This window comes from Thamnophis sirtalis, unplaced genomic scaffold (genome assembly GCF_051295495.1).
Source record: "Thamnophis sirtalis isolate CommonGarterSnake01/CBP01778 unplaced genomic scaffold, rThaSir2_p1.2 scaffold_4, whole genome shotgun sequence".
NCBI lineage: Eukaryota > Metazoa > Chordata > Lepidosauria > Squamata > Natricidae > Thamnophis > Thamnophis sirtalis.
This window is the reverse complement of record NW_028261384.1, coordinates 105,060,917-105,088,507: the sequence shown is the minus strand read 5'-3', so window position 1 is coordinate 105,088,507 and position 27,591 is coordinate 105,060,917. Positions and strand designations below refer to the sequence as shown.

General features: G+C 39.1%; 1 protein-coding gene across 10 annotated transcripts in view; it reads right to left on the bottom strand.

Moving 5' to 3' along the window:
- AP2A1 (adaptor related protein complex 2 subunit alpha 1) overlaps positions 1-25,931 on the bottom strand; it is a 43,095-nt gene extending 17,164 nt beyond the window's left edge. For 7 of the 10 annotated variants that reach the window (XR_015696446.1, XR_015696448.1, XR_015696450.1 and 4 more), the window contains exons 1-16: positions 25,770-25,930; positions 19,620-19,688; positions 15,249-15,391; positions 13,462-13,655; positions 12,771-12,900; positions 11,970-12,071; positions 8,753-8,861; positions 7,974-8,124; positions 6,997-7,165; positions 4,673-4,810; positions 4,328-4,510; positions 3,641-3,738; positions 3,058-3,289; positions 2,126-2,290; positions 1,255-1,415; positions 518-580 (exon numbers count right to left, since the gene is read on the bottom strand). Coding sequence is in view for 4 of the 10 variants with exons in the window: in XM_087713665.1 (XP_087569791.1) it covers positions 518-580; positions 1,255-1,415; positions 2,126-2,290; positions 3,058-3,289; positions 3,641-3,738; positions 4,328-4,510; positions 4,673-4,810; positions 6,997-7,165; positions 7,974-8,124; positions 8,753-8,861; positions 11,970-12,071; positions 12,771-12,900; positions 13,462-13,655; positions 15,249-15,391; positions 19,620-19,688; positions 25,770-25,836 (2,174 nt within the window). In the remaining 6 variants the exon portion in view is untranslated. Of the gene's footprint in view, positions 1-517; positions 581-1,254; positions 1,416-2,125; positions 2,291-3,057; positions 3,290-3,640; positions 3,739-4,327; positions 4,511-4,672; positions 4,811-6,996; positions 7,166-7,973; positions 8,125-8,752; positions 8,862-11,969; positions 12,072-12,770; positions 12,901-13,461; positions 13,656-15,248; positions 15,392-19,619; positions 19,689-25,769 lie in introns of all 10 variants that reach the window. The other 3 variants (XM_087713668.1, XM_087713666.1, XM_087713667.1) reach the window with 3 other exon arrangements.
- Positions 25,932-27,591: the final 1,660 nt, after the last annotated feature.

Genomic DNA, 27,591 nt, shown 5'->3' with positions numbered 1-27,591 from the left:
AGACTTTATCTTGGAAATCATAAAGAGATTAAGAAATTGCAGTGCGGTAAACACAAGCAAAATGCTAAAATTATGAGTAGCGCATGCTTACATTTGGCTATTTCCAGCTGAACATGAGGAATAAAAAGAGATCCCCAATGTTTCATTAAAAATGGATTCTGATGCAGAATTTGGAAGAAAGCAAGCAATACAGCAGGTATTCTGGGAGGTAGTTCTAAGCATATGGGTGACCACTGACACCGAAGGGAGCAGAAATGGGACAAAGTTACAGAGGGCACATTTATAAGTTCTTGTATAGACTCTCTACACATCACATGTTACATTGTGACTTTGCCATTCATTTTACTTTTTGAGAATTCACAATGTTATCACACTAACATCTGTGATCCTCCTCTTAGCGAAATCCAATGAAATGCAAATAGTGATGGGAAGGTTATAACAGCAAACAGAAAGAGAAAGAGAGAGGGAGGGAGAGAGAGAGAGAGAGAAAGAAAGAGAAACAGATTCAACCCCTTACTCTGCAGACAGGTCAGCCTCCATCAATAGGGATGCAGGATTCTCAGGAGTTGTCTCCAAGTCACTGATTCATCCAAGGTAAAAGGTGTGAAAGGGAGAGAGAGAAAGAGAGAGGAAACCATTCCAAAAAGGCAAGAGAGAGAGAGAGAGAGAGAGAGAGAGAGAGAGAGAGAGAGGGAGAGAGAGAGAGAGAGAGACTGACTCACACCCATGACAAAGAGAGAGCAAGACAAAGCCATGAGAACTGACGTACTAATTGCCCACCTAGAGAAAGGAAGCCCAAAACTCCCAAGCTACTTGGAAACAAACATCTGTAGATCAATCTTGCCTATTCTATACAAAGATGTATGTATAACATGGTCATTTTATTATTGCAAACATATATCTACCTACTTTGCCCCTTTTGGATGAGGATCTCGAACACAAAAAGTCCCCCCATTAACTGCTACTCAGATTAGATGGCAGATGATGATCTACCCTTTGAGCTGGAACTTTCTCCATTGGATAAGATACTCAACCACTATGACTCATTCCTCACAAACATCCATGAGAGCTATAGATCAGAATCTGCATTTGTGACAGAGCAATCTCTTGTATCCTATATGACCTCCCAGCAATTATCTAAAAAAGAGTGGCATTCCCTTGACTACAAGACATGCTTAGACTGATCCAATGTGTCAATCCTTTTTCTTAGGAAGGCTTGGGCAGAGACAGCCTGGACCTGAGTCACCATATTACCTTAGGAAATTATCTTCTGCACCAGAGGCCAGGCCAGTTGTGGTAGATGGGCTGTCAGAGAAAACATCCACTAGAAGGTTGCCAGTGCTGGCAGGCGCACCAGATGCAGTCGCTGGTGTAGCTCGGAGACCTAATAAGTCAGCAGATGGGGACGGCGTTGACTGCAAGAGAAAGAACACTGTAAGGGGCAAATATTTTTAATGTTTTCATGATCCTAACTTAGAAACTGAACTCAATTATTTATCTCTATCTTAGGAATAGAAATAAAGATTAGGTCTTGAGTTCTTTACTTCTGTGCTGTGTCAAGATAAAATATCTGCAATTAAAGTATTCCCAGAAGTTGGGCTTCATATATATCAGTTTCATTACAGCTCTTTCCTCTGGGATTTGACGAGCCTGTTAAACTGTTTCCAAAAGTTTCATGCTTAGTTGACATGAAAGGCAAGGGGAAACAGTGAAAAGAATAAAAGGGCAAACTGAATTTGAAATTAAGTCTCAGATAACACATCTGTTTGCTGTCTGCCCTCTGAGGTAATAATTTATTTTTTGGCCAAGACCAGGAGTAGAGGAGAATGCTCTTATTGGTGATACAATGAATTACATATGACCCTCGAAGGAAATCTACTAACATTTCTTATTGTATGTACCAAAATGTTCGTGTCATTGAAGAAAATAATTAGAGCATGAAAAATCCTGCTTTATTATCTGATAGGTTGTAAGAGATTAGAATTTGTAATTGTTACTTTCCATCCTTTCAATTTTTCCTTCCCCTTCCCACAGATTTCCCACAGAGCCTACTTTTCTTTCTAGGAAGCCTTCCAAGACCCCCACACTCTCCATTTCCAGCCTTGTCTTTTTCCCTTGCACTCACAGCAGTGCTGCCTGAGGGATCCATGCCTCCATTGATTTCAGAATTTGGATCCTTTTTGCCATCGTCTAACTCGCTGCCAGCCCCGGGACCCTTTTTTTTCTTCAGTTTTGCCAAAATGGAAGATTCACGTTCAGGGAATGGTGGCATCTCTTCCAGTACTGTAGCCTAAAGCAGTAAGGGTGAAAATTGGAAACAAGTATCAACATGCCCTGTCAGTCAACCTTGTAGTTATATAAAAAGACTGGAACTCAAAAGTTCTACAAAATAAAAAAAAATCCTAAAGACAATGTAACCACCTATTGCATATGGATTATCTGCTTTATTATAGTGGCAGCCATCCACTTTATCTACGATGTTTGCTCTCTGCAAGTCACCTGCCTGGAACTTCTCTAAGTTCACCTATAGCTTTCAAGTCAAGTAAGTGACTTGAAAGCTATAGGAGGTTCCTCATATCTCTTTTAGATAAAACCACCACCACCACCAGCAGTGACGTTTTGCACTTTTTAAACCCCCAAACATTGCAAATAGTTGCATTATGCTTTTCTGGGATGATATGTAGTAGCTCTAGGCAATGCATTTCAATCCCAACTCTGTTCCTTAAAGGAAACAAATGACCTAGAACTTTTAGTTCCATTTCATTTGGAGACATCACTGTAGTACACTCCTCAAAAGAGTGTATTCAGCTGAAGAACCACCCTAGCCCACTCCACTTTCAGGTAAAAGGGTAAAAACTGACTTTGGACCAACTACAAAAATGCGAAACTTTGACCCATTCCACCAAAAAGAGAAGTTTCGTATTTTTTCTTTTCCAATGCTCTCTGAATCAACTTTTCTCAGATATGGCTGCAATGTTTTAATAAGGAAAAAGTAAGAATCTATTTTCCCTGTGAGAGACGGGGATATCAGTGCCCCCCTCTCAGTTCTTCTCTCACCAGGACATCGGTGCTGGCAATAGAACTGAGCTTGAGGTACTCAACGGCACGTTGCTGCAGTTCCACATCAGCATTGCGGATTTGGCTGTCTGAGCGAAGCACTTCCTGGATGGTGCCCTTTGTTTCAGGGAAGAGATTTATGAATTTGATGTAGGTAGAGAGAAGTAGGGCCCGAGTGGAAACACTGCAGAGGTGGAATTTGGAGTGGAGAAGGTTGAATTGAACCAGAGGGCTGATGGAGAAAGGAGAACAGGAGACGAGTCAGAGCCCCTGAGATCTACAGGTGAGGAAATGTGAAGGAAACATTCTCACAGGCTTCCCTCACAACATCAAAGAATGAGACAATCTCCTTAAATGCCCCAAAATCAGCAAAACAGGAGAATGATGTCACCCTTCAGATGTGCTGAGGCTGCAACTTTTATAATTTTCTTTGGTCAGGCTGGTTGGGAATTCTGAATGCTACAGTCCCAATACAATCCCAGCATCTGCTTTCCCCCATCCCCCTCATAGAAGCTGCTCTATCTCACCCCATTCTACCCTACCCCCTATTCCAGGTCAAGCCATTTCCTCTCATATTATCTACCTGGAACGGGGATCCCCAGCAATGAGATTCCCAAATTCCCCAAGGATGTAGCCTCCAACTTTCACCATGTTTTCATGACAAGCAGGTGCCTGAAGAGCCTAGAAAAAGTAAATCAAATAGGATGCATGGTGGGCAGTTAGGTAGATGCAACTTGAGAATAAGCTCCTATTTTTGTTTATTATGATATCATTGCTCTTAAAAAAAGGGCAGGTTATATATTTTTGAACTCCTTTCCTAACCAATCCCATGAGATCAAAGGCTTAAACAGATTCAATTTTTTTTCCAGACTGTTTTAGATTGACTGACAGCCTCTGACATTCTAGAATCTGATATATTCAGCATCTAACATACTGCAAAACTATGTGCATATGGAGGTCAATAGTCATACCCTCCATTATTGCCCTCACAATCAGCCATAACCTACTTCATAATACTTTATTTCATTCCCTTGTCTCAATAAATATTTAGCATTTTTTAGACACTGAAGATGCTCAGTCATCATTAAGCTGAAATCCCTTTTAGTGTCCTCTGAAGATATTTATTTGTTATCTATGGCCATATATATTTGAACAATGAAATAACAATGGAGAATCCACCTAGTTTTCATATCCAGACTCACATACTCATAAAGGGAGGGAAAATAAATCTCTTTCCTTGGAAGAAGGGATGGTCAGTGTCACGACCCACCTCAAAGACTGTCTTGGCTGCATATCCTTGCACATCATCCCGGTTAATGACAATCTGGATGACGCGGTACCACACCTCCTCACTCACATAGTCACCAGCAATGCGGATCAAGTTGAGGATGGTATCCACATACCAGCTATAATCTACGGCGTATTTCTCAGCTAAGATCGCCACCTTCAGTACCTGACAGAAGAAAAAGAAAATGTGACTGCCAACTCCCAACTGCCTTCTCCAGCCCAGTTTTCCTGTTGAGACAGGCATTCATTATGTTTCTCTGCAATCTACTAAGATGAAAAGACCCAGGTTCTTCTACCAGTTCCCAATGAGCTGGAAACCCGTACTCACAATCTCTTCACGAATTGAGTAATCTGCTGTTTCCAGATAGCTAAGCATCTCTGAGACTATTTGCTTGGCATTTGTACGGTCACACATGGCATAGAGAAGGTCGGCAGCTCGCTGGCGTACACTCACATCCCGTTCCGTCTGTGAAAGGGGCAGTTAAACACAGACAATTTTTTTTTTACCTTCAGTACTAATTAAGAGTCAATTACACCCCCAATTTAGCTTAAGCAGATACAAGTTGCAAAATGTATTAGAGACCAATGCAAAAGATTAGATATACAAGGAAGAATTAAAAGGATGTCATATTTAAAAGATGCATGAGCCCTTTCAATTGGATTTTCCCTTTCTTCTTTTCTCCCTTTATCTCAATTTTGTGCTCCATTACTCTGATCATTAATCTAATAAGAATTCTCAAAATACTTTATATGAAACAAAATTTTCAGTAAGGAAGTAATTTTGGTCAGAAAGACTCAAGTGGCATTTGGACTCAGTCAGGGGCACTCCTATAGACTTAAATTTTTCTGTTAAGATTCTGTTTCTTCTATTATTTATGCAAGCTGATTCCCAGTTACATTTCTAGGTGAAATCAAAAGATCATTTTTATTCAATGAAGCTCTACATGTCTTGGTAGCCAAGTATTTGCAGAACTGCTTCTCTTATTGGAGTCAACATTTCTGATACATTCTTCCCCAAAAAAGCTACTGGTAGTTCTCCTGTGAGGGGAAAAGGGACTGCTCCCCCCCTTTTAAAGTTTCTTACACTAATGACTCTGGATGAGCAATGAGCAACGAGACAGCCTTACTTTAGAAGTTAAAACAACTTGGTAATCTTGCCAAAGTTGGTTAAAATTGAATTCTTCAAAGCCATTTGGAGATTAACTAGAGAACACTATTTCCAGTTAATGGGAAGTAATTTATATATATTTTTAGTTTAGCAACTGTGGACATTTTAATTTTCATTATATATAAACTATTGTTAACTTCTAGGAATCCTATAGATTACAACGGCAATATGTACAGGTAATAAACAAGTGACAAATGCATATAAGATTTAATTCCACATAACATGTCCATTTTTAAAAAAATTGAACCCATTGCCAATATTTTCAAGATTTGTCTAACTACTTTTCAAACTATAGAAAGATGCAAAAACCAAGCAGGATACTAAAGCCTAAAAACATTAAATTTATTCTTGGATCTTTGCCAGGCTTTTGACATTTCATCAATGTATATTGAAGTAATTAAAGTAATAATGTTAGAAAGCTGCTTCCCAAAACAATCAAATAGATCAAATAAAAAGAACAAAATTTAGTTTCTAAATCTAAATGCTGTATTTGACAAATGACTGTAAATTCTACATAACCTTGGCTATTTCTTTCTGACTTCAATTGAGTTTTTCCCTAGGTTTCTTCCCAATGCTCTACAGCAGAGGTGGGCAAGCTTTGGGCCGCATTTTTTCATGTACATCAGTGGTGGGATATGACCGGTACGCCCTGGTACAGGCATACTGGTGCCTCCTGGGAGCACCAGGTATCGTTCTGGTACGGTGCTCCAAAAGGCCCATCTGCCTGCCCTCCCTCCTTACCTGTATTTGAGCCGATTGGGGCTTACGCGCATGCGCACCTGTGGAACGCTCCGCTGAGCAGCTGGAGCGTCACAGAGCGTTGTGGGCAGTAAGTATGCGTGTGCATGCTGCTTGCATGCATGTGGTAGACACCCTGGTCCATTGCATCGTACCGGTTGCAACGGGATCCTAAACCCACCACTGATGTACATATATATTTCTGACTTTAAGGGCCACAAAGGTCATTTCCCTTTGATACAACAAAATCACTAGGAATTACATGAGAATTTTCAGCCCATTCTTGAAAGTAGCATTGAGATGACTTGGAGGAATATTAAAGAACAGATGTATTTTTACCTATTATTTGCTGAGAAAAAAAGCTAAAAATTGAATGACTCAAAATTCTGCCATTGAATTTCAGTGGTACAATCTTAGCACCTCAAGTTGGGGTGCCTCATGCAGCACATGATTCAGTTTGTTCCTTCTTGTAATTTTAATCTTGCCTCCCATCACTTGGGGATGAAGGGCTAAGATTGTGACATATATTCTAACTGTTTAATTCACTCTTAACAGAAATTATATTTGGTAGCAAAGAAGTTACTGAGGATCTTTCTTTGGAAAATGGCTTTGTGACTGAGCTTGCATTCTCCCTCACTATCTGGAAACAGAATTAAGAAATTTGGGGAAGTCACTCTCAATCAGTCTTACACCCTCGCTCCCGATAAACGTCACTTTTCTCTGCATATGCCATTTCAGAGTCTGACCTTTAGAGCATTGATGACTGTTTCAATGTGGGTCTTGACAGCTTCATGTGAGAATTCAGAACTGGCTAGAGTACACATGCTCTCCAAGGCTAGATATCTAAGGTTGGTCTCTCGATGCTGCAGGAACTGGCCTAGTTGATTGCATGCACGTACCAGCAGGTTGGGTTCACTGCAGAACAAGAAGTGAGGTTTAATTCCAGAGTAGGAGCAGCAGGGAGTACTCTATACATAGCTCAGCCTGACTATGAGTCTCTCAACTTTTCCAATGTTCCAGCTATTCATCTCATTCTATAAAATCACTCTTTCTTTCATGATTCTATTTGTTTCTCTGGTTCTGCTGACACTTAATAGAAAATCCTGAAAGTCATACAATATTTCCCCCCATACCCACCACGAGATTTTGATCAATCAAAGCAATACTGAAGAATTTTGGGTCTGTGGGCCAAAGAGACTATATTATTTCTATTTAACCTACTGAAGTCTAAGCCAGATCTTGTTCCTTCTCCACAAATTGGGAAAACTCAAATTGATCAGATCTTTTAACCTGCTTCCTTTTAATAATTAATTGAAATCAAATTGTTTTTATAAAAATGATATTCTGAGTTGAGGAGCATTTAGGATGATTCTTTTGGCTAATTCTCCTCTTCTCAAATGTTGCAAAGACACATATCCTCACTCCACCATCCCACTGCAACTTAGTTTTCAAAAAGTTTCCAATAGTATCAATGTATCAACAGTATCAATGGAGGGTTTTTAAAAGTTAGCTGTGCAACAATATGAGCATTTTTGAGAAGAAGCAGAGTATTATGGAGAACAGGGTGTGAATGCAGCTCTGGAATTGCATGGTTGAGAGCACACCTCCAAAAGAGATTATCATTGCCAATGTAGATGCCCTCGAAAGAGAATGCATTCCCACATCCAATCTAATAGACTTTTAGTCAAAAAAAACCCACCCCAAAACAAAGTTAGATGCTTGCCTGTCATAGTGGATGATGAGACTGATGGCTTCAAAAAGGATAGCATTCTTGGCATTGGAGTGCTGGACTTTCTTGGACTTGGGGGGTTCCTGCGCCTTGTTGAGGATAGTCTCCAAGCATTCAACCAGTCGTCCTTTCACTGCTGCATCTTCTGCAGAGAAAACAAAGTATGGAGTCAAAGAGTAGCAACTTTGGAAGGAACTTAACAAGTTTAACAAGTAGGAATCCTAATCCCTATTAAGTCATTCATCAGTCTCCCCCACCACCTGAGGATCTATATTTCATTCCAGTTTCTCACAAGGTTAGGACCATCCATTCTCTGTTGTTCTGAAAGGCTCCATAAGGAAATGCAACCAAAGCTCAGTGTTTTTGGAATGCTACAAAAATTACAGATATTATCAGGGTGTCCCTTCAAGAAATGCAGAGGGAGAGGAGAATAGGAAGGGCATGAGCATAATGTTTGTGTAGGCTTTTTAATAGAGGAAGAAAAAGGGACTTCCTTAGGCCTAGGGAAAAGGTGATGAAGAGAAGCTAACTTTTATTAAATTCATATCCATCTATTTGCCAAAAATGCATTCAAAATAGTCAATTATCCTGAATTACAAATAAAAATTGTGATGAAGAGGTAAAAGATTAATAATAAACTGTTGCTTATATGCCTTTTACTAAGGAGGGAACTGCAAACCAGCAATAAGTTCAGGCAACTATTCTCCAGTAGAGGAATATGGCATATTCCAGTATTATCTTGACTATATGACTTTATTGAGCATGTTTGTTACCTGGGGGAGGGTAACACTGTAGCAGCCGCAGAAGCTTGACTGAGAGCCAAGGGGCTGGCACAAAGTAATAGGTGTAGTCCTGGAGGTCTGTGGAGGCTGAAGAGACAATCTGAAAGGAAAGGATACAAGCAGGGCAGCCCAGAGAGCCGGTCAGAATTTCAACATCTGGTCTATCAAAACAATCATGTTCCCCAATCATCACTGTGCCATTATCACAAAAGTTCATGGTTTGCAACTCTAAGTAAAATTAGCGATATCACAACATTCGGGGCAAACTATAGGGCAATAAATAGCCCCTATACCTCTACTCCCAATTTAAGGCCCCAACATCCCAAGCTAGTATTATGGTCAGAAAAGAAGTCAGCCATGTCATTCAGCAAAAGAACAAAGAATTGTGTGCTTAGATATGTCAGGAAAAAGTTGGAGAACACCAAACTAAATCTATCAATATGCATTATTGCTCAATCATTATATTGTATTTTGTCCAAATAAATATTGCATATACTGCAACCATGTGAACAATTTGCACAATCTTAATAAAACAGCAAGAAGGAATGGAGGAAGCTATCAGCCAGGAAGAGAAGCTTCCATTAAAGGAAAACGTTTATGGGAGAAACTCCAGAAAATCCTCCTCTACATCCTATAGGCAACTGTCCATGTTCTCAATCTATACTCTCAAGTGGATATTTGTTCCAAAGCAGGCAAACTCATAGCTCTGTAGAAGGAAATGATTAAGACTCCATATCAGACCTCCTTTTTTTGTCTCTCCACCATCCAATGAGGGGAGGACAAAGCCATTTATCACATCCATGATTACAATGCTGTCCTCTCTATCACCTATCCTCATTGCCCTTTTTGGGGTATCTAAGGTCAACTTCTGTATCAGACAATCCATGCCCAACAAATAATAGAATGCACAATGGGGAAAAAGAACAGTCACTGTATTTTCTTTGGAGAATTAAGATGTTGCAACTTCATTCCCAGATTCCTTAATTAGTCACACAGAAGCATGCCAGGTGTTGCTGTTTCCACTTTTAAATCCTGGTCATTCTGATTTATTTTAAAATGCTATTATTACATCAATCTGACTCCATTTGTCTACAATTAAGTACTATTCAGAAATCTCCACCTGAGATTAGATTTGCTTCTAAGCCCCCTTAATATTTTAGACATTCTAGAATATTTATGTAATATTCATTTCCTTTCTTTTGTATCTTATTTTAGTTAACTGTCATTTCTGTATTCTCCTGCTGATCTATGACCAAATAAATAATTGTTTCTGTTAATTAGTCACAATGTATTCCAAGACCATTATGGTTTTCCAACAAACACAAATTCTATCACAAATGTCTTTGGATATTCTCAGTCATCAATCATGATTCTCCTAAAGGTGATTTTCCGAAAGGCAACTAGACTTTCTTGCTTTTTCCCTTGAAAATGTTTTGCTTCTCATCCAAAAAGCTTCTTCAGTTCTACTTAAATGGTAGAGAATTGAAGGATTTATATTTTTGTGCAGTCATCTGGTCACTGGCACTCCGAGGATCAGTTGTTAGCTCTCTAAGAATTTTTGAGGCCACTTGGGAGTTTATCTCTATCCTCCAAGTCACTTGAATCAGAACATCATGGGGTCCCATATTGTGGCCAATTTCTACATGAAAGAAGTAGAAACCAAAGTCCTAAACACCTTTACCCATTTACTGGTGTAAGATATGTGGATGATACTTGGGTTAAAATTAAAACATAGAAAGGGGAAGCGTTCACCAAATACATCAAACTTATGGACAGGAACCAGAGATGGGTACTGGTTCGGCCAAATAGATAGTAACTCGGCCAGACACGTGACCGTACCGGTTCTATCCTGGGTGTCGCCATCGTTATTTTTTTGTTCTGCACATACGCAAAACAATCTTCATTGAAAAAAATGTAATCCCACCCCCCTTTTAATGGTGTGCACATGCCAGTCCCAGAGAGGTCCCAGAGATGGGCTGTTTTTCACAAAAACAGATGCATTTTTGCCTTTCCACAGCCTCCAGAAGCACTCTGCAGGCTTCAGCAGGGCTGGGGGAAGGGAAAAATGCCCCCATTTTTGCAAAAAATAGGCAAAAACTAGGCCATTTTTCACAAAAACGGATGCGTTTTTGCCTTCCCCACCCCCAGAAGCATTCTGCAGGCTTCAGCAGGGCAGGGGGGAAAACAAATATGCCTCTGTTTTTGCAAGAAACCGACTGTTTTCTGTCCATTTTTTGCAAAAATTGGGGCATTTTTGCCTTCCTCCTGCCCTGCTGAAGCCTGTTTAGTATTCCTGAAGGTCAGGGAGGATAAAAACTTTTTTTTTTCCTTACTGGGAAGTATGCAGGTGTTCCCTTAGCTCCGGCGGGGCTGAAGGCCCCTCCTGCCATCAAAACCTTTTGCCACTGTTTCGGTGGGCATGGCTTGGTGAGGGGTTCATGTGACTGAGTGTGTGGGAGTGATGTAAAGTTGGCCACGCCCACTCAGTCACATGCCCCCATTTAGCCACACCCACCAAACCAGTAGTAAAAAAAATTTAAACCCACCCCTGACGGGAACATTACATTTACTTGGAAAGATGTTAAGGAAAACAGTCTGGTCTTCCGGGACAGTACAGTACATATTAAGGAAGACTGAAGCCTTAACACTGAAGTTTACAGAAAATGCACACACACAGATCAATGTTTACATTTTGATTCTCACCACCCACTGGAGTACCAATGGGGAGTAAGTAGAACCCTATACCATCACGCTGAAGGTTTGCCTACCATCAAAAAGGGAAAAGAAAAATATTAAAAATATATCAAGGAAACAAAGCTACTAAAAGATCCAGTAGGAGCTCCTGTATAACAGGCAAAAGAGAACATCAAACAGACCAAAGTTGTTGTTTATTCCATATGTTGCAGGAATATCTGAAAAGCTCAGAAGGATTTTCAACCAATATAACATACATGAACATTTTAAACTAAGAATACACTAAGGAAAATGCTTTTCCACCCAAGTATAAAACACCCAGACCAGTTGTGGGTTTCAATTTATTTTACTACTGGTTCGCTCGTGCATGCGCGTGCAACAAGAAAGTCCAGTTGTCTTTTGGAAAAGTACCTCTGGGTCTACTACAAATGTTTAAAAAATGCTGAAACAAAACATGGCAGTGCAATCATGCTAAGCAAAGAAATGGATTCTTGGCTCTCCTTTCTTCACTTACCCTGCTGAGCCTGGATACTGCCAGAGAGACACATGTCTTGAAGTCATCAGGATTTTTTTTGCAGAGGCAAGCAATGAGGCTGACAGCAGCTGTGACCACACCCTGTATTGTGAGGAGGCATAGGGAGAAAGATGAAAAACTGAGACCACTTCTGTAAGAACTGTAACAAGCAATCAATGAAGAAACTGACAGTAAAATCACAGATTGTGCTCATGTAATATCTTGCTTAACGATCACAGGCGAGTTGCTTAATTACTGTGAAGCAAGAGAAGTAATTCTAGCAGAGCCACATTATTTTCACTTAGTGACCTATTGCTACATGAGGGAATTGCCAGGATCAATTGTGACCATTATGTGAGGACTACCAGGTAGGACAGAAATGATGAGACCAGATGGCCAAAAAATTTGAAAGGTACTAAGTTGGAAGAAGGTCAATATTCTCATAACTTCTGTTCTTACTAATTTTATTTTATTTTATTAAATAATTTTTGTAATCATAATATATGGTATGCCATATTGTAAATTAATTAAATAAATTTGATATTTGGAATACAATAATTCACAAAACTAGGAACAAGATGAATATTAATTAAACTTCATTGGTCACACTTAGTTTCACATATATGGTATGAATACACCTCTTTTAATAGCTTGGTTCCTGCATTTAAGGGAGTAAGAATGGAATGTTGAGGGGACTCTGCTATATGATAATAAACCGGGAGGACGTACCATGTGCAAATTATTGCGAAGGTGACAAATGATTTCATATCCAAAGAATGGAACTTGAAAGGGACAACATACCATGTGCTGGTCATTCAAAAGATGCACCACACGTGATGTCCATTCTCCCATGGGCACCAAATCAGGTGAAGTTTTGTAGAGGCGCAAGAGGCAGAGAGCAGCACTCTGCTTCACACTGTCCATAGTATCACTGAGGACAAGGACAAAAAAGGATGAGGACAAGGATTTTATTAGAGGAATGATCATGTCTTGCTATTGGGAAGTTTTAGGTTCAATCTTTGATATTACCCGATAAAAGGATCAGACAGCTGGTAATAGAGAAAATACTTGATGCTTGAGGTATTGGAGAACCTCTTGTAGTCTTCCCCAATTTGAAGTATGAGCAATTGAGACCCAAAATTGTGCTGAACCACAATTCCCAAAAGTTTCCATTGAGAGACCTTGGTATTGTACTACTTCCAGATATTACAGAACATTGCTAAAATCTGCCCAAACCCAGATATTTTGGATATATCCAAGGCTACAATTCTTGGAATTTTCACCATTCTTTTTGGATGGAAATTCTGGGGATTTTAGCTTCAATGAAACTGGAGGGTCTAGGGTGGGATCCGAATGATGTAAATAATGCCATGCTGGTGAATAACATAATCTCTTATGTTATAAATTATCTTCTGATATATCTAAATGTAATAATGAAAACTATCCAACTTACTCCATATAGTTAGTCCTTTCTATATTGACTCTATCTTACCCAGCCACCAGGATTCGGGGGATCTCGGAAGCAAAGGCCTCTGCCATCTCACGGCTGCCAACATTGGCAATGCAGTGTAGAGCTAGGCACATGAAGGTGGGATTGCGACTTGCCAAGTCATTCTTGATAGCATTGTTGATGAGACGGATCAGCTCACTATTGGAGTTTACCAGCACTGAAATGAATAGGTAGCCCTAGAGGAGTAGACCAAAAGGCACAGAAAGAACAAAGGATAAATTAAGCATTGCAGGGCAACCAGAGGCATACCTTTATTAAAGGGATCAATCAATGGTCCTCCAAGAAAATCAATGGTCCTCCAAGTCTTGAGGCACTACAAATCTCAGCAGGCCTAGCCAGCATAGCTGTGGTCAGGAATGCTGGGAACTGTAGTTAGGAATAATTGCATTTCCTCCAATCCTGCTTCAGTGAGGCAAATGGCATGCAAAGGATCACTTTGTTCTTCAGCAGACAAAGGCTGTTGTAAAGTTGGCCAGATGCACAAAAGTGATAAGAGTGTGTAGTCAATTAATTTTGATTTCTCCTCTGGAACCGTAAGTTTGCAGAAACCTTTCCTTTGGCACTTTCATTAACTGCCCCACTATTTCCCTCCAAAGCACGGGGAATATTTTTTTTCCTTTTTTCAAATTTCAACAAGCTCAGCTACTGCTTTATTAGGGAATAACAATACTTATCATCTTATCAGAATGGCTCCTAATTCAAAAAGAAAAAATGCATCTTGTGATATTATTTGAAAAAGGGGAAGAATGGAATGCTCAAATCTCCACTGAAGATAAAATAACAATCAAGATGGGAACACTGATTCTGGATAGCAATGATCAGTGGTGGGATTCAAAATATTTTACTACCAGTTCAGTGGGCGTGGCTTGGTAGGTATGGCAGGCGAACAATATTGCAAAATCCCCATTTCCTCCCCACTCCTGGGGGAAGGATACTGTAAAATCCCCATTTCCACCCCACTCCTGGGGGAAGGATACTGTAAAGTCTCTATTCCCTCCCCACTCCACTAACCTGCTTTCCAACTCTGTTCCCCTGTGCAGGGCAACAAAAGAAGACCCAGTTGATCAGCTAGGGCTCCGATCAGCTGGGACTCAGGAGGCAACAAATAGATTGGGGCGGGGACAGTTAGAGGTTCTCCGAACTACTCAATATTTCAGCTACCAGTTCGCCAGAACCTGTCAGAACAGGCTGAATACCACCTCTGGCAACAATCCATAAGATTATAAAAGTGAGACTAGAAGGAGTTGTGCATCTTAGTGCTTTAATTTGGTTTTTTTCATTCAGTAACTTGCAGGAGGAAGGCATTGCCATAGTACAAGTGAACTAAGCCATAATATTATTTAGACAAATGTATATGCAGCAACTATGTTTTGTTTACTTCCATTTAAAGCATAGCATGCTGCATGAACTCAGCCATTTGACTACATTCCTGGAGCCAGCATGTGCATCATTAGAAGGTCAGACTAGATTTAGTAGAATCCAGGCTGATCTTGTGCCAATTATCCTTTCTCCTACAACCTGAAAGGTTCGTTGTGTGGATTATATAAATCTGAGCATAACAATGTTGGAGGGTGAACAGGATAATCTAAATATAATATATAATTCAAAATCAGAACCAGAATCTTCCAAATACAATGTGTTAAAAGCCTTTTCTCTCCACTGAAATATATCACTAGTGTAATTTACTTTTCACAAGGAAAATCAAAATAACGAGCTAGTAAAATCTAGGATTTTTTTTTTAAAATCCCACTACCATTGGGATTACTTACAATTTGTTTTTCTGTGTATTTGTTGGAGCTGAGCAAGTTGACTGCCTCCATATGCCCAAAGTCGATGTCATGGCCCAACAGGAAGATGAAAAGCAGCTTGCAGACATATTTCTTCTTGCTGTAACCATCTAAGGCTTTATCTCCTGAGAGGGGAGAGTGACAGGTGGGGAGTGGGGCAGGAAGATCACTTGCCCTGCTGGAAGGAGAGAGGCATCTGCAAGGCAACTTGGAGGGGAAAAGGACAGCTACAACAGCACTTTGACCTTCTATTACAAGCCCTCAGAAAGCCACTTTTGTCAGCAGGAGTCAAGGTCACAGGTAATATCTTCCTGTTTTCCTTTTTATGTGGCCAAATTTCCTGATAGATTACTTTTCTCAATTACTCCTCCAGAGACCCAGTTTGAAGGGGACTTCAAACTGGCATAATATTTTATTCTGATACTCCATCTTTAGATTGGAGTACCAAGGTAGGGAAAGCTCTAGAGCAGTGGTTCTCAACCTGTGAGTCGGGACCCCTTTCGGAGTCGAACAACCCTTTCACAGGGGTCGCCTAAGACCATCGGAAAACACGTATTTTCGATGGTCTTAGGAACCGAGACACCAATTTTATGGTTGGGGGTCACCACAAAATGAGGAACTGTATTAAAGGGTTACGGCATTGGGAAGGTTGAGAACCACTGCTCTAGAGTCTAGTTCATCAGATACCTCAATGGCATAAATGAAGCTGCCAATGGATTCAGAAATTCCGTTTACCACAAAAGTCACATTGGGGAACAGTAATGGCCTTGATTAACACTTCCCATCAATTCTCGATTACTCTGATCAATGAAGCAGAGAAGAACACAGAGTTCTCTTTTTGTCCATTCATTTACATTCTGATGAAAAAAGATATGTTTTGCTTCTATCTATGGACATCAGTGAATGCATTCATAAGAATACACATCAATGAGAAAATAATACTATTTGAAAGTATTATAAAACACACTTCTGCTCCAATCTACAGATCAATTTTGGACTGCAACTGGATTTTTCACATTCTCAAACTCTAACGATTTACAAGATTTACAGTAGAAAAAAATGAATGGACTATAATTTGAACTTTGGGGCAAGAAATCATTCTTGTGCATTGTTATGACTACCTAATAGTATCTTTTTTCCTGCAATTTTGACAGTTGTCATAAATATTTTTATCAGTGCATATAGGAAAGGTTGGCATTCATAACCAAAGTGGAAGCATTAGGGATCAAAGGCAACCAAGAAAAATGATAGCCAGATGTTCTTTCTTGGAAATGATTTAGATGCTAAATGGGTTAAGAACTTTGGATATAATATACTGATGAAACAATAGGAAAATATGTGGCTGAAAGTATTGAGATTTACATTGTTATGATTTAAAAGGTATTTTTATGATGTAACATTGGTTTTACACTCCATAAAAATTGTCTGAAAGAATGTATGAAAGTGTTGAAAATGTGGACAATATTAAGGGTCAATTTATCCTGCCTGAAAAAGCCAGAAAATATTGAATTTAAAGACACATAGTGAATTATACCCACAATGGGGGAATGGCTGGTGAAGATGACAGAATTCACACAGATGACAAAAGTTAACTTGTCTGATAAGAGAAAGGGCAATAACCACATTTATTAATGATTGGAAACCCCTCATAAGTTTTTTGCTGGAAAAAAAATGAACTTATAATTTATGAGTTTGATGATTTAGAAGATGTAGATTATGTAAAGGAGATTATATCATAGCCTTAGAAAAGGAGAGGATAAAATATAAATGTACTTGTGACTGTGGTAGAATCTGATGCTGAATTAGGAGATGGGGGAGTAAAGGGAATTATTAGCCTTGCATCAATGCTATGTAGGATCCCCTAATTTCTTCTTGGCATTTAACTATGCTTTAGTTTGGCAAGATTTTGTCTAAGGACAAACATATAATAAAAATAACCCATTTGGATCTTTTACACATGTTGTGCACACCCGAAGTAATTGCTGTTAACAAGATCAGAAGACACTTCTTTCTAACTTTTTTTCTTTCTCTTTTGTTTCTCTTTATTTCTTTGCACCCTTTCATTCAGTATCACTTCTCTTTTTTAATGTTTATGAAAAGAATTTGTATATATAATAAGAAATAGATTCAAAGAAAAAAACTATAGTAAATGTGGAAAAAGAAAGAAAACCAAAAAGAGATAGAAAAAAGAAAAAGAGAAGAGAAACATGAAAAAAATATAATTAAGTGGTTTCTGATTTTATACCTGGCAGTTATTGATACAATTTTAATTGAACATCTTTCTCTAGATTTCATTATAATTCCCTTCTTCCTACAGCTTGTTCTTTTTAATCATCAAAACCCTAAGTCACGAAATCATTTTCTTTTTTATACAGAATTTATAAGAGATTTCCAATCATTGATGTATGTCAATATAACAACAATCTTTAATTTAAAAGTTTAGTTATTTCAACAAGTTTTGTGAATTTTAGCAACCAGTCTTCCAAAGTGGGAAATGTTGAATCTTTCCATATTTATGCATATAATAATCTGGCAGAAATGTTACATATTGAAATAGACTCTTAGGAAGTTTTTTTAAAGTATGCATTTATTGGTCCTAAAAATCAAAGTTCTGTCTTCTACTGAATAGTAATCTTTAAAATTCTATGTATCAACATGTGTGTTTGAATCCAAAACTTTATCTATTTATATGCCCACCAACCATGAGAGAATGTTCCTTCATGTGTTTCATATTTCCAACATACATTTGGAATGCCTTTATATGTTCTAGATAATGTTGTTAAAATTAGGTATAACCTTTCCATATATGTTATTACATTTTCTCTTTTTTAACAGAATAACGGTAACACAGTTATAATCATTTTGGGAGCAGAAGATTTGCAGAGAAGATTACATAAACCAGTAATTAAAATTTCTTTTATTTTTATTTTTTGTGAACATCTATGGATACGGATGTTTGGATCCAAACCTGTCAAGTAGATTCAAACAGAGGGATAAAGACATTGTGTTATTTGGAAATCTGAATTAGCATGTGTGTGTATGTATGTCCAATCAATTCACTTCCTTTATGTTGGGCTAGTTTTCAAGAGCATAGCTGTCTACTTTGGATAAGAAGATTTTGCCTAAAATAATTGAACTTGTTGTTGCTTTCTCCTATGGAGCTCTTATTCCTGCCTTTAGCTAGACCTTTGGCATGAGCAGCTGAAGTGTGCATTCCAAGAAGCTACTTCCCTGATTTAATGTCCTGACCTTAGAGATAACAAATTGACACTTGTTAAATCTTGCTAATCAAAGCTGAAGCATGGAATGATGAACAAGGAAATATAGGAGGAGGAGGAGTTGTTCCTTTCCATAACAATATGAATTGTGCTGCAAAAATCTCAGATATATGGAAATTAATATTGAGATCAAGGAGGGACAGAGTTGCATCTAATGGGCTAAATGGAAATAACTTCTGGGAGAAATAACCCTTGAGTTTCATTAGATAGGAATTTACTTTACAGTGCTGTGTAGGGTACTGACACAGGCAACTCCTGGACAGAGAAGAGACAGGAAACTCCTAGTTCAATTTGAGGGCTTAGAATTACAGGCATCCACAGGAAAAACAAATGATGGCACATATATGAGCCACGGTGGCTCAGTGGTTAGAGTGCAGTACTGTAGGTTATTTCTGCTGATTGCCGGCTGCCAGCAGTTTGCCAGATCGAATCTCACCAGGCTCAAGTTTGACTCAGCCTTCCGTCCTTCCGAGGTGGGTAAAATGAGGCTCCATATTGTTGGGGGGCAATATGCTAACTCTGAAAACCACTTAGAGAGGGCTGTAAAGTATTATGAAGTGGTATATAAGTCTAAGTGCTATTACTATATAATGATATCATTACAAAAAAATCCACAAACTACTTTTGTCAGATGTAGGACACAAATAATCATACCATGTACAAGATGCTATAAAATGTGTCATCATTTTGACATCATTGTGGTTTATTATAGTCAATACCACCTAAAATCAGATATTTTCGACTTTATTTCATTGTTCCAGCTGGAACAGGTTAGCTTTTCAGCATCTGAACCTTGAATCCCACAGAAATGCTACACACAGTTGCTTTCTACAAAGCATCAGTGATATGTATAATACAAGTTAGATGATAATGCTTAAACCGGCTTGAAAAGTGCTAGAGAAAAGCCTGGTTGTCAAGGGAGAGAGAGAACAAAAACAGGAGACAGTGAGTAAACTGGACTGAGTCACTGATAGAACTAGAGCAGGGATTTGTGGTGAGAAAAAGATAGATTATACTGCAAAATATCAAAAGAAAGAAGGGGAGAAGGAGGAAAAAATACAGTACAAGAACTCACCCTTAAATTTGGATCGAATATTGGCCAACTCCTTGTTAATTCGTTTAATTTCAGCCTCTTTACTCTTACCTGGAAATGAGAAGCAAGGAATAAAACATGGATAATACCCAACCTCCATACATAATCATCTGGGTATTTGCATAGTGCTGATTGCATGAAACAACTAAAATAAATATGATGAAGAAAGTGGTCAGATGCATATCTGTAAATGCCAAGAGATAATGACAAATTGCCACATATGCTTCTTGAGTAAAACAGCATGAAAAAGCAAAACCTCCCCCAACCTATTCTCCTCTAAATGAGTTAGTCTACAATTCCAGAATTCGATGCAATTCCCACATATATGGAAATACCATCTCAGAGAAGGCTGCTGTATATTAAAACCCAGGAGCTACAGGGTCAAACAGGAGGCTCATATTTTTGATCAGAACAGGAAGAGGCAGTCTGCATTATTGTACTGTTTTTCTTCAATCAAAATACATTCTTCTCAAGCCATTGTTCAGAAACAGCTAGTGAAAAGGTATTTAGGTGAAAGGAATGGTGTAATTTGCTTCTGGTACCAATTCAAGGTGCTGGTGTCTATTCACACAAACATTTACATTTATTTGTGACAGTGTGTGAAGGAATCTCTTTCCATATATTCCAACTCATTATAGTAAGATCATGCTTAAAAGCCCTGCTCCAGTGCCATGCTGATCTGCAATTAGCAGATGCCCACTAATTGTTCCAGGCTATGGATGGCTCCCAAGTAAGTCAGGCCTGGTGTCTATTATCCTTCTGGCCCTAGGCAAATATATTTTAATTCTTTTTCATACATATGATTCATATTTGAAATGTTATACTGAGACACTTTCTTAAGCAGTCTTTATCTGATGTCCATACATTTTGTTTTTATGTTGTATATTTTTGTCATTTTATTTGTTTTCATAATAGCTTTTAGAGTGTGGTAAGCTGCTGTAGAAAAATATGTTACAGAGGAACAAAAGCATAATAAATAAATAATAACATTCAGAGAAAAGTTTAGTGTGTACACACCCTAGGCCTAGGGGCTGTTTTGCAATTAAAATCATTTTTCCACAGTTGTGGATTTTCTATATCTTAGAGTCCCTTGGTACTTTCTGAGGTGATAAGGCTCAGACATCAGTATAACAGAGCAATGCACCCATTCTTGGATAGTTGCAAAAACCATTGCAACATTGCTACATAAGACAGAGAATACAGATCTACATCTAACAAACCTGGAGAGTAAATGCTCCCAGGAGGTTAAGAGAACATTTGTCCTAACAGGCAGAAGATGTTCACAATTAAGTTAGCTCAGCAGGATGAGGGCTGAAATAAATACAGGGATTTTATGTATAAATGCTCCTTAGGATGGAGCTGTTTTGTACAGGAGGAGTAGTGGCTGTGGAACATGAGGAAAAAAATGATTCCTTGTCCAGGATTTAAACCATTAAGTAGAAAGAAAGATGACATCACAGGAAGAGAAAGTTAGTTACTTGATTCAGAGAAATTGACTGTAAGAGGCCACATCTGTAACCTTAAATTAAAAAGTACAATATTAATAAACTCAGGTGCCAGTTGAGACTGGTAACAATTTCAATCATCAATAATAGTGTATAACATCTGTTGGACTTTATTTAAATGAACGTAGATGAAAATTAAATTGCTAAATTCTGCAATGGAAGTAAAGAGCTTTGAGCCCTTTGCTTTAAATAGTCCACCAATATCTTTTCTGCTAAATTCAGATTGCTGTATCTTTCCTTCCATTTCTTCTATAAAGTTCCCTTATTTAACACCATGCAACCAACAAGTACAGCACGATCTGTTTTAATAGTGGGGAAAGCTGTGCTAAAATAAGTGGATGAAAATGAGAGGGAATATTATTTGATTTGAGATGTTTCAAATTACTTCAGAAGAGATAATAATTTAAGAAACATTATTAAAGTAGATCCATCCGTCTCTAAGTGTGAAACAACGTACTAGTACATTTAATTCATTCATTCTTCTCTCAATGAAAGCAAAAAACAACAACAACCCATCACCATCTTGAAAGATTACTCTTTGGGTTTCCAATCACAGAAGTATCTCCTAAAATGTCAATTCAAACCAGAAATACTTTCTTTAAATCATAATTTAACCACGAATTAGCTACTCATACCAAAGACAAGAATATTGAGATACGTGCATGTATTACCCTGCAGTTTATTCCCATGTTAGTTCATCATCTTGGGTTTCAGATTAACTGACAATGCGATTGGAGAGTTACCACAAGGTAGATGCTATTATTTACATCACACCATGGAAGCGATCCTTTCAAGGCTATCATATTTCTTTGTTTATTTCCTGGTTTGCATATTCCACAGATAAAAGGAAGATGACCAAAGAAGGCATTAGAACCCAAAACACATGCTTCCTTCTTTGACCTGCCAAAAGCAAATGATCCAAATACTACTACTTCTATTCCCTGTCTTGAGGCAGGGAAATCAGCCTCTAAAAAGAGAAAGCTGTGTTCCCTCAAACATTTCCTTCCTTCCTTCATAGGATGTTAAAACAAAAATCACACTCATAGGGGTCTCTCCTTTTGTCCCTATAGCACCCTGTTGAGGATATCTGAGGCCTGCCAACTTTTCTTTGCTTAAGAATTGCAGTTCCTTAAGAATCGGCAATGTAAGAGCTCTTTGTTCATCTCTCTGGGTAAATGCAACTGTATTCAGAAGTGGGAAATTCCTTTTCCAGGGCATGTTGTATTACAATTCCCATAATCCTTGTCCAGTGGCTTATGGTCAGGCTTATCTGAGTTAGAATTCAATAAAATCTAGAAACAGATTCCACTTTATAAGAAGATCAAAGAATATATGAATGCATATCTAAAACAATCCATGCCACAACAATCAGTGGCCACCAGATCTGTAAAAACATATTTACTTTATTTATCACATCCTGCTCATCCAACGGGAAGTTCACAGAAGTTCCAAGGGCCTGGATTTCACCATAGCTATGCTTTCTTGCACATCAGAAAGTCCTAAACTCAGTTTGAAATTGACATTCCTTAGTTATGTGGCCATCAGATCTCATTCAATTTTGTTAGAAGGCCTCTTACATCTCCCTACAACCCCCCCCCCCCACAAATATATGTGTTTAATATAAGATGCAGTCTTTTGTCTAACTTTTTGAACATAGCTCTTCCCAATTATTCCTCAATGCTTCCCTGGCTTCTTATTGCTTCATTTACTATTGCTAAATAAAGTCTAAATCAATCCAATCTGTTCTCTGTTGAAATTTCTCTCCCACAAGTTCCAGCCCCTGTTTCTGCTTGTTTAGTGATTCAAAGATCTCACATAACATCCTAAAATGTGGACCCCCAAGCCATGGGAAATATATGCCTGACTTCTACTGATTATACAACACCAAAAAACATCAGGTCCTATTCATTCACCAATCTACACTATTTATAAACAGAGTATTTTCTGAAACACTGGATGGGCATTGCACAAGAAGGACATGGCTTCTTCATTTTTAATTGCTTTTACAAAAAATGTTGGCAGAAGCAGCTTTTGATGTCTATGCATTACAAGCTGCATCTAACAAAATACCATCTTCCTCACAGCTGTTAAAGCCACAGAACTTTCCTTTCCAATTTGGCTGTTTTAGGACAATACCTTTCTGGAAATGTGTCACAATCCCTTCCCAAATTGTTCTGACATCTCTAATCAGATATAAATGATGGGTAAGAAAACATAGTTATATAAAGCAATTTAAAAAGAGGCATGCTGAATTGTCTACTTGCATAAAAACAGAAGAAACTATACTCATATTATAAAGCACCATTGCTCTATAATGTTTTTTCCCCTTTAGATAAAAGATCTTACCCTTTTAATCACTCCTGTGAGCAACCTCAAAATCTTTTGTACAACAATTCCCATAATTCCTGGCTGGGAGTAATGGGAGTTATCACCTGAAATCTGGAGACCACTAGATAGCCTAATCCTGTTTTAGTTGAAGTTTTCAAATAATTCCATGGCATAAAATATTTTGCATGCAAAGAATGTGCATTACCACCACCATGGAGTTAAAATCTCTTCTGGTAATATTTTCAGAGATGTTAAAGAGACTAGCTGCTGTGGAACTAGGGCCAAAAATCCCACACATGGAAAGCCTCTGCCTCCAAGCAAATTGGCTTATATGGTCTGCTGGTGCTAGGCCAATTCACATGGCTACAGAATGACTTTTCCCTGAAATTTCAGCATACAGAAATTGTTGCGACATAATTAAAACTACCTGATCAAATCAGCTTTTAATATGTTTTCCAGAATAGTGGAGTTATGCTTTTTTCTAGATTTTTTCAATGAACTGCAGGGATGGTTTAGGCTAGAGGAAAATCAGTCAGAGCCTTAAAAAGATTGTGAGCTCTGTTGATTTCACTCTATAGAAAACTGCTCTAGGACTGCTATTTAGCCTTATTGAATATATTATTCTTGCAAAAGTAACATTGCAAAATGTTTTTTCATTTGCTGAAAAAAGAAAGGGCCAGGGCAATGATTAGGATTCCTGAGAAGGAACTGGGGGGGGGGGGGAGGGACTGAATCAAATGTAATATTAATATTCAGCCACAATGAAACAACCATACCAAAATCTAAACAAAAAAAAATCTAGATCTGACTTAAAATCTCTACATTTTAAAATATACTCTGTAACATCCTTGGTCTCCTGATCATTAGAGCTTTTTTCATGACTAAAGAAGCATATCTGAAAAATAAGGGCAATTAATACAGGCTATCAAAGCCAGTAATTGGATGTTTTTTTCAGCATTACTGAAGGAAGCTACAAATATATGCTTTAACCATGCTCCATCAGGTTCACCCATTTGGCTTCAATGACAACTAAAACTTCTCCAATTTCAAATTGATATTAATGGGACATGAATGAAATAGAAAAGCTGTCAATTTATAGTGATTAGAAACCTTCCCCGGTTTTCACTTGTTTTCCATAGGACAATCTGAATTCCTCAATCTTTCTTTCTCTTATGGAGATTCTAAATAGCAACCTCTTATTTTTCAGCAACATGCCTGCAATAAGGCTTATATTTAGGCTGCAAAAATCCAGATGAGAAATATTGTACAAATTTCAAGGAGTTCTATATCATATATAGGGAGCCTACATTTAAGACCTTCTGCAAAGGTCCAAGAGTTCTTTTTTATGTCATCACACACAGACTTCCCAATACATACGATCTTTCCTCCAAATTTACAAAATCAAGCCCTAGCCTATCGCAGTTAGCAAGCATACTGTATTTATCCATCTGTCATATGACAGCTGCCTACCTCCATCTTTGGATTATATTTATATATAGGGGCAGCAGGAAGTAGAAGGGATGGAACCTTATCTCTAAGCAAATCTCAGAACCCCTTTCTTTATTCTCAACCACTATAATGACCTATAATCGATATTATAATTTCCCTATAATGGCCAAGATCCCCAATTTCCACCCCTCTAAACAACTTTTCCCACTTCTCTCCCCACCGCCCTCTTTTGTTAAATAATAATAATAATAATAATAATAATAATAATAATAATAATAATAATAATAATAATAATTCAGGATTAAGCAAAATAGCCAAAGCAAATACAAATCTCAGGTTGAATGATCTCCACGTTCAGGGGAGGGGGGGGGGAGGCGCTTCAAGTAACCAGCATCCTCGCTGCCTATGCCATCTTTACCCAACTTGTACCCTCCTCCAATGACTGACAGGCCTCTGCCTATCTACCCAAACGGCGGGCATGTCTGGTGACTGGCAGCCTCGCCCTTACCTTGACATTAGGTGGCCTCCTTCTCCCAGCCTACCTGCTTTCTCTTTTCCGAAGCCACGCTGGGCAGAGGATCGGGCAGCAAGCGCCTCTCCCGGAGGTTCAAGTCTTTTGCCTTCAGTCGACTGAGCCCCCCCCCCCCAGCCCCCTAAACCCATCACCACACTTAAATCTTCCGCCGCCGAGGACAATCACGGGCCGCTTCCATCCACCCACCCACTCAGCCTAATTCTCCCCAAGGTCCGATGCCTCCCTGCCTGCCTCCCCGCGCATATACAAGATCCATTCGGTTCTGAAGGATCCCCCTCTGACCTCCCTGTTTTCCCCATAGCCGCAACCACTTACAGTTTCGGATATCGGAGATAAACACGGCCAGGCCCCGCATCCCGTCTCCCTTGGAAACGGCCGGCATGGTGACGATAGAGGATCGGGACCACGGCGATGCTCCGTTCCGCGCCCGAACCTGGCCCAGCTGCACCAAACCGACCCCAACATATCCGATTGGCCTCCTGTCCCATCCGTCACGAAACGTTTCCACTTGCTATTGGACAGAGGCTCCGCTTTTCAAACCCGCGGTGCTTTCTATGGGCGGAAATAACCCAGCCTTCTAAGGGATTGGCCGGTAGGTTTAAATCCCGCCTGCCCTTCTCCCTATTGGACCCGGTGAGTCTTAATGTCAAATAAGTCCCCTCTACAACTCTGCGTTTTCTATTGGATGCAGGCCCACAAGAAGCCCACCTAATCCGGCCTCCCCTTCGGTTTGAATATCTTGATAGATTTTTAGAAATGTCACTCAAAGGTCGCCCCGCCCACTTCCTCTTCAGCTTGAGTGATGCTTCTTGCGAAATCAGCAGGCTGAATCTCGGCCCGCTATTGGGCGGGGAAGAGTTCTTGGAAGCTGTGTATTGGGCGAGACGTCCGCGTCCTCCGAGCCCAAGTCCCCGGTCTATTGGCCGAAAGGGCTGGCGGTGGAACGGCGGCAAAAGAAAGGCTGCGGAGGAGAGAGGCCTGGAAACGGAGCTGCTTTGCTTGGAAAAGAGCGGCGGGGACCGTCATCAAGTTTCAGCCAATTGGCTTCGGAAGGAGAAGGCACGACAAGCAAGGGCGGTCGGATGTAGAAAGATTTCTGCCTTTCAGTTGCTCAGTGGATTTCCCCCCCTTCTCCTTTAAGGGCAGAATTTACTTTAGCAAAGAATCAAATGTAACTCTTATTTCATTTGGATAAAAACCATAGGTATATTCCGTTTTTTTAGGGTGGGCCACAACGTTACATATTATCCAGTATTTGCATGTTTCCTTTCCCATTCATTTATTTATTTTTTCCTGTTGGAGAAATGTTTTCCCTGTAATACTTTTAATAAATCATTTGTCCCACCTTTCCATGTGAGTATAGGAACTAAGGAAACCTGAAGGTGCGAGTATTGTTTTTATGGTGGCCATGCAAACCTGTGGCTTAGCAATAGCATTTAGACTTATATACCGCTTCATTGTGCTTTACAGCCCCTTTATAAGCGATTTACAGAAACAGCATATTGCCCCCAACAATCTGAGTGCTCATTTTACCTGCTTCAGGAGGATAAAAGGCTGAGTCAACCTTGAGCCTTGTGAAATTCGATCTGCCAAACTGCGTCAGCCGGTGATCAGCTGCACCACTGTGGTTCATCTATTTATTTATTTTATTTATTTTCTCAAGCATGAATAAGATAACAGATATAAATATAAACATGATTATGAATACAGGAAATGGATACAAATAAGTGGGGACAGTAGGACAGGAATAGTAGGCATGTTGGTGCGCTTATGCACACACCCTTACAGACCTCTTAGGAATGGGGTGCCGTCAACAGTAGACAGTTTAAGGTTAAAGTTATGGGGGTTTGGGGATTAAACCACAGAATCAGGTAGTGCATTCCATGCATTGACCATTCTATTGTATTTTCTGCAATCTAGATTATTTGCTACATAGATCCTTTTAAGTTACCTGAATACAGCTTCTAAAACTGACTGAAACAGTTTGATTAACACACAGCGCTAAGGAGAAATGTCAACGCTTTGACATATCATAATAGCACGGTATGTATATTATGCTAAGATATAGGTAGATTTTCATTTATTAAGGCAAAGGATCAGATTATGGTTTTGTATTATGTGAAAACTAACCAATGAA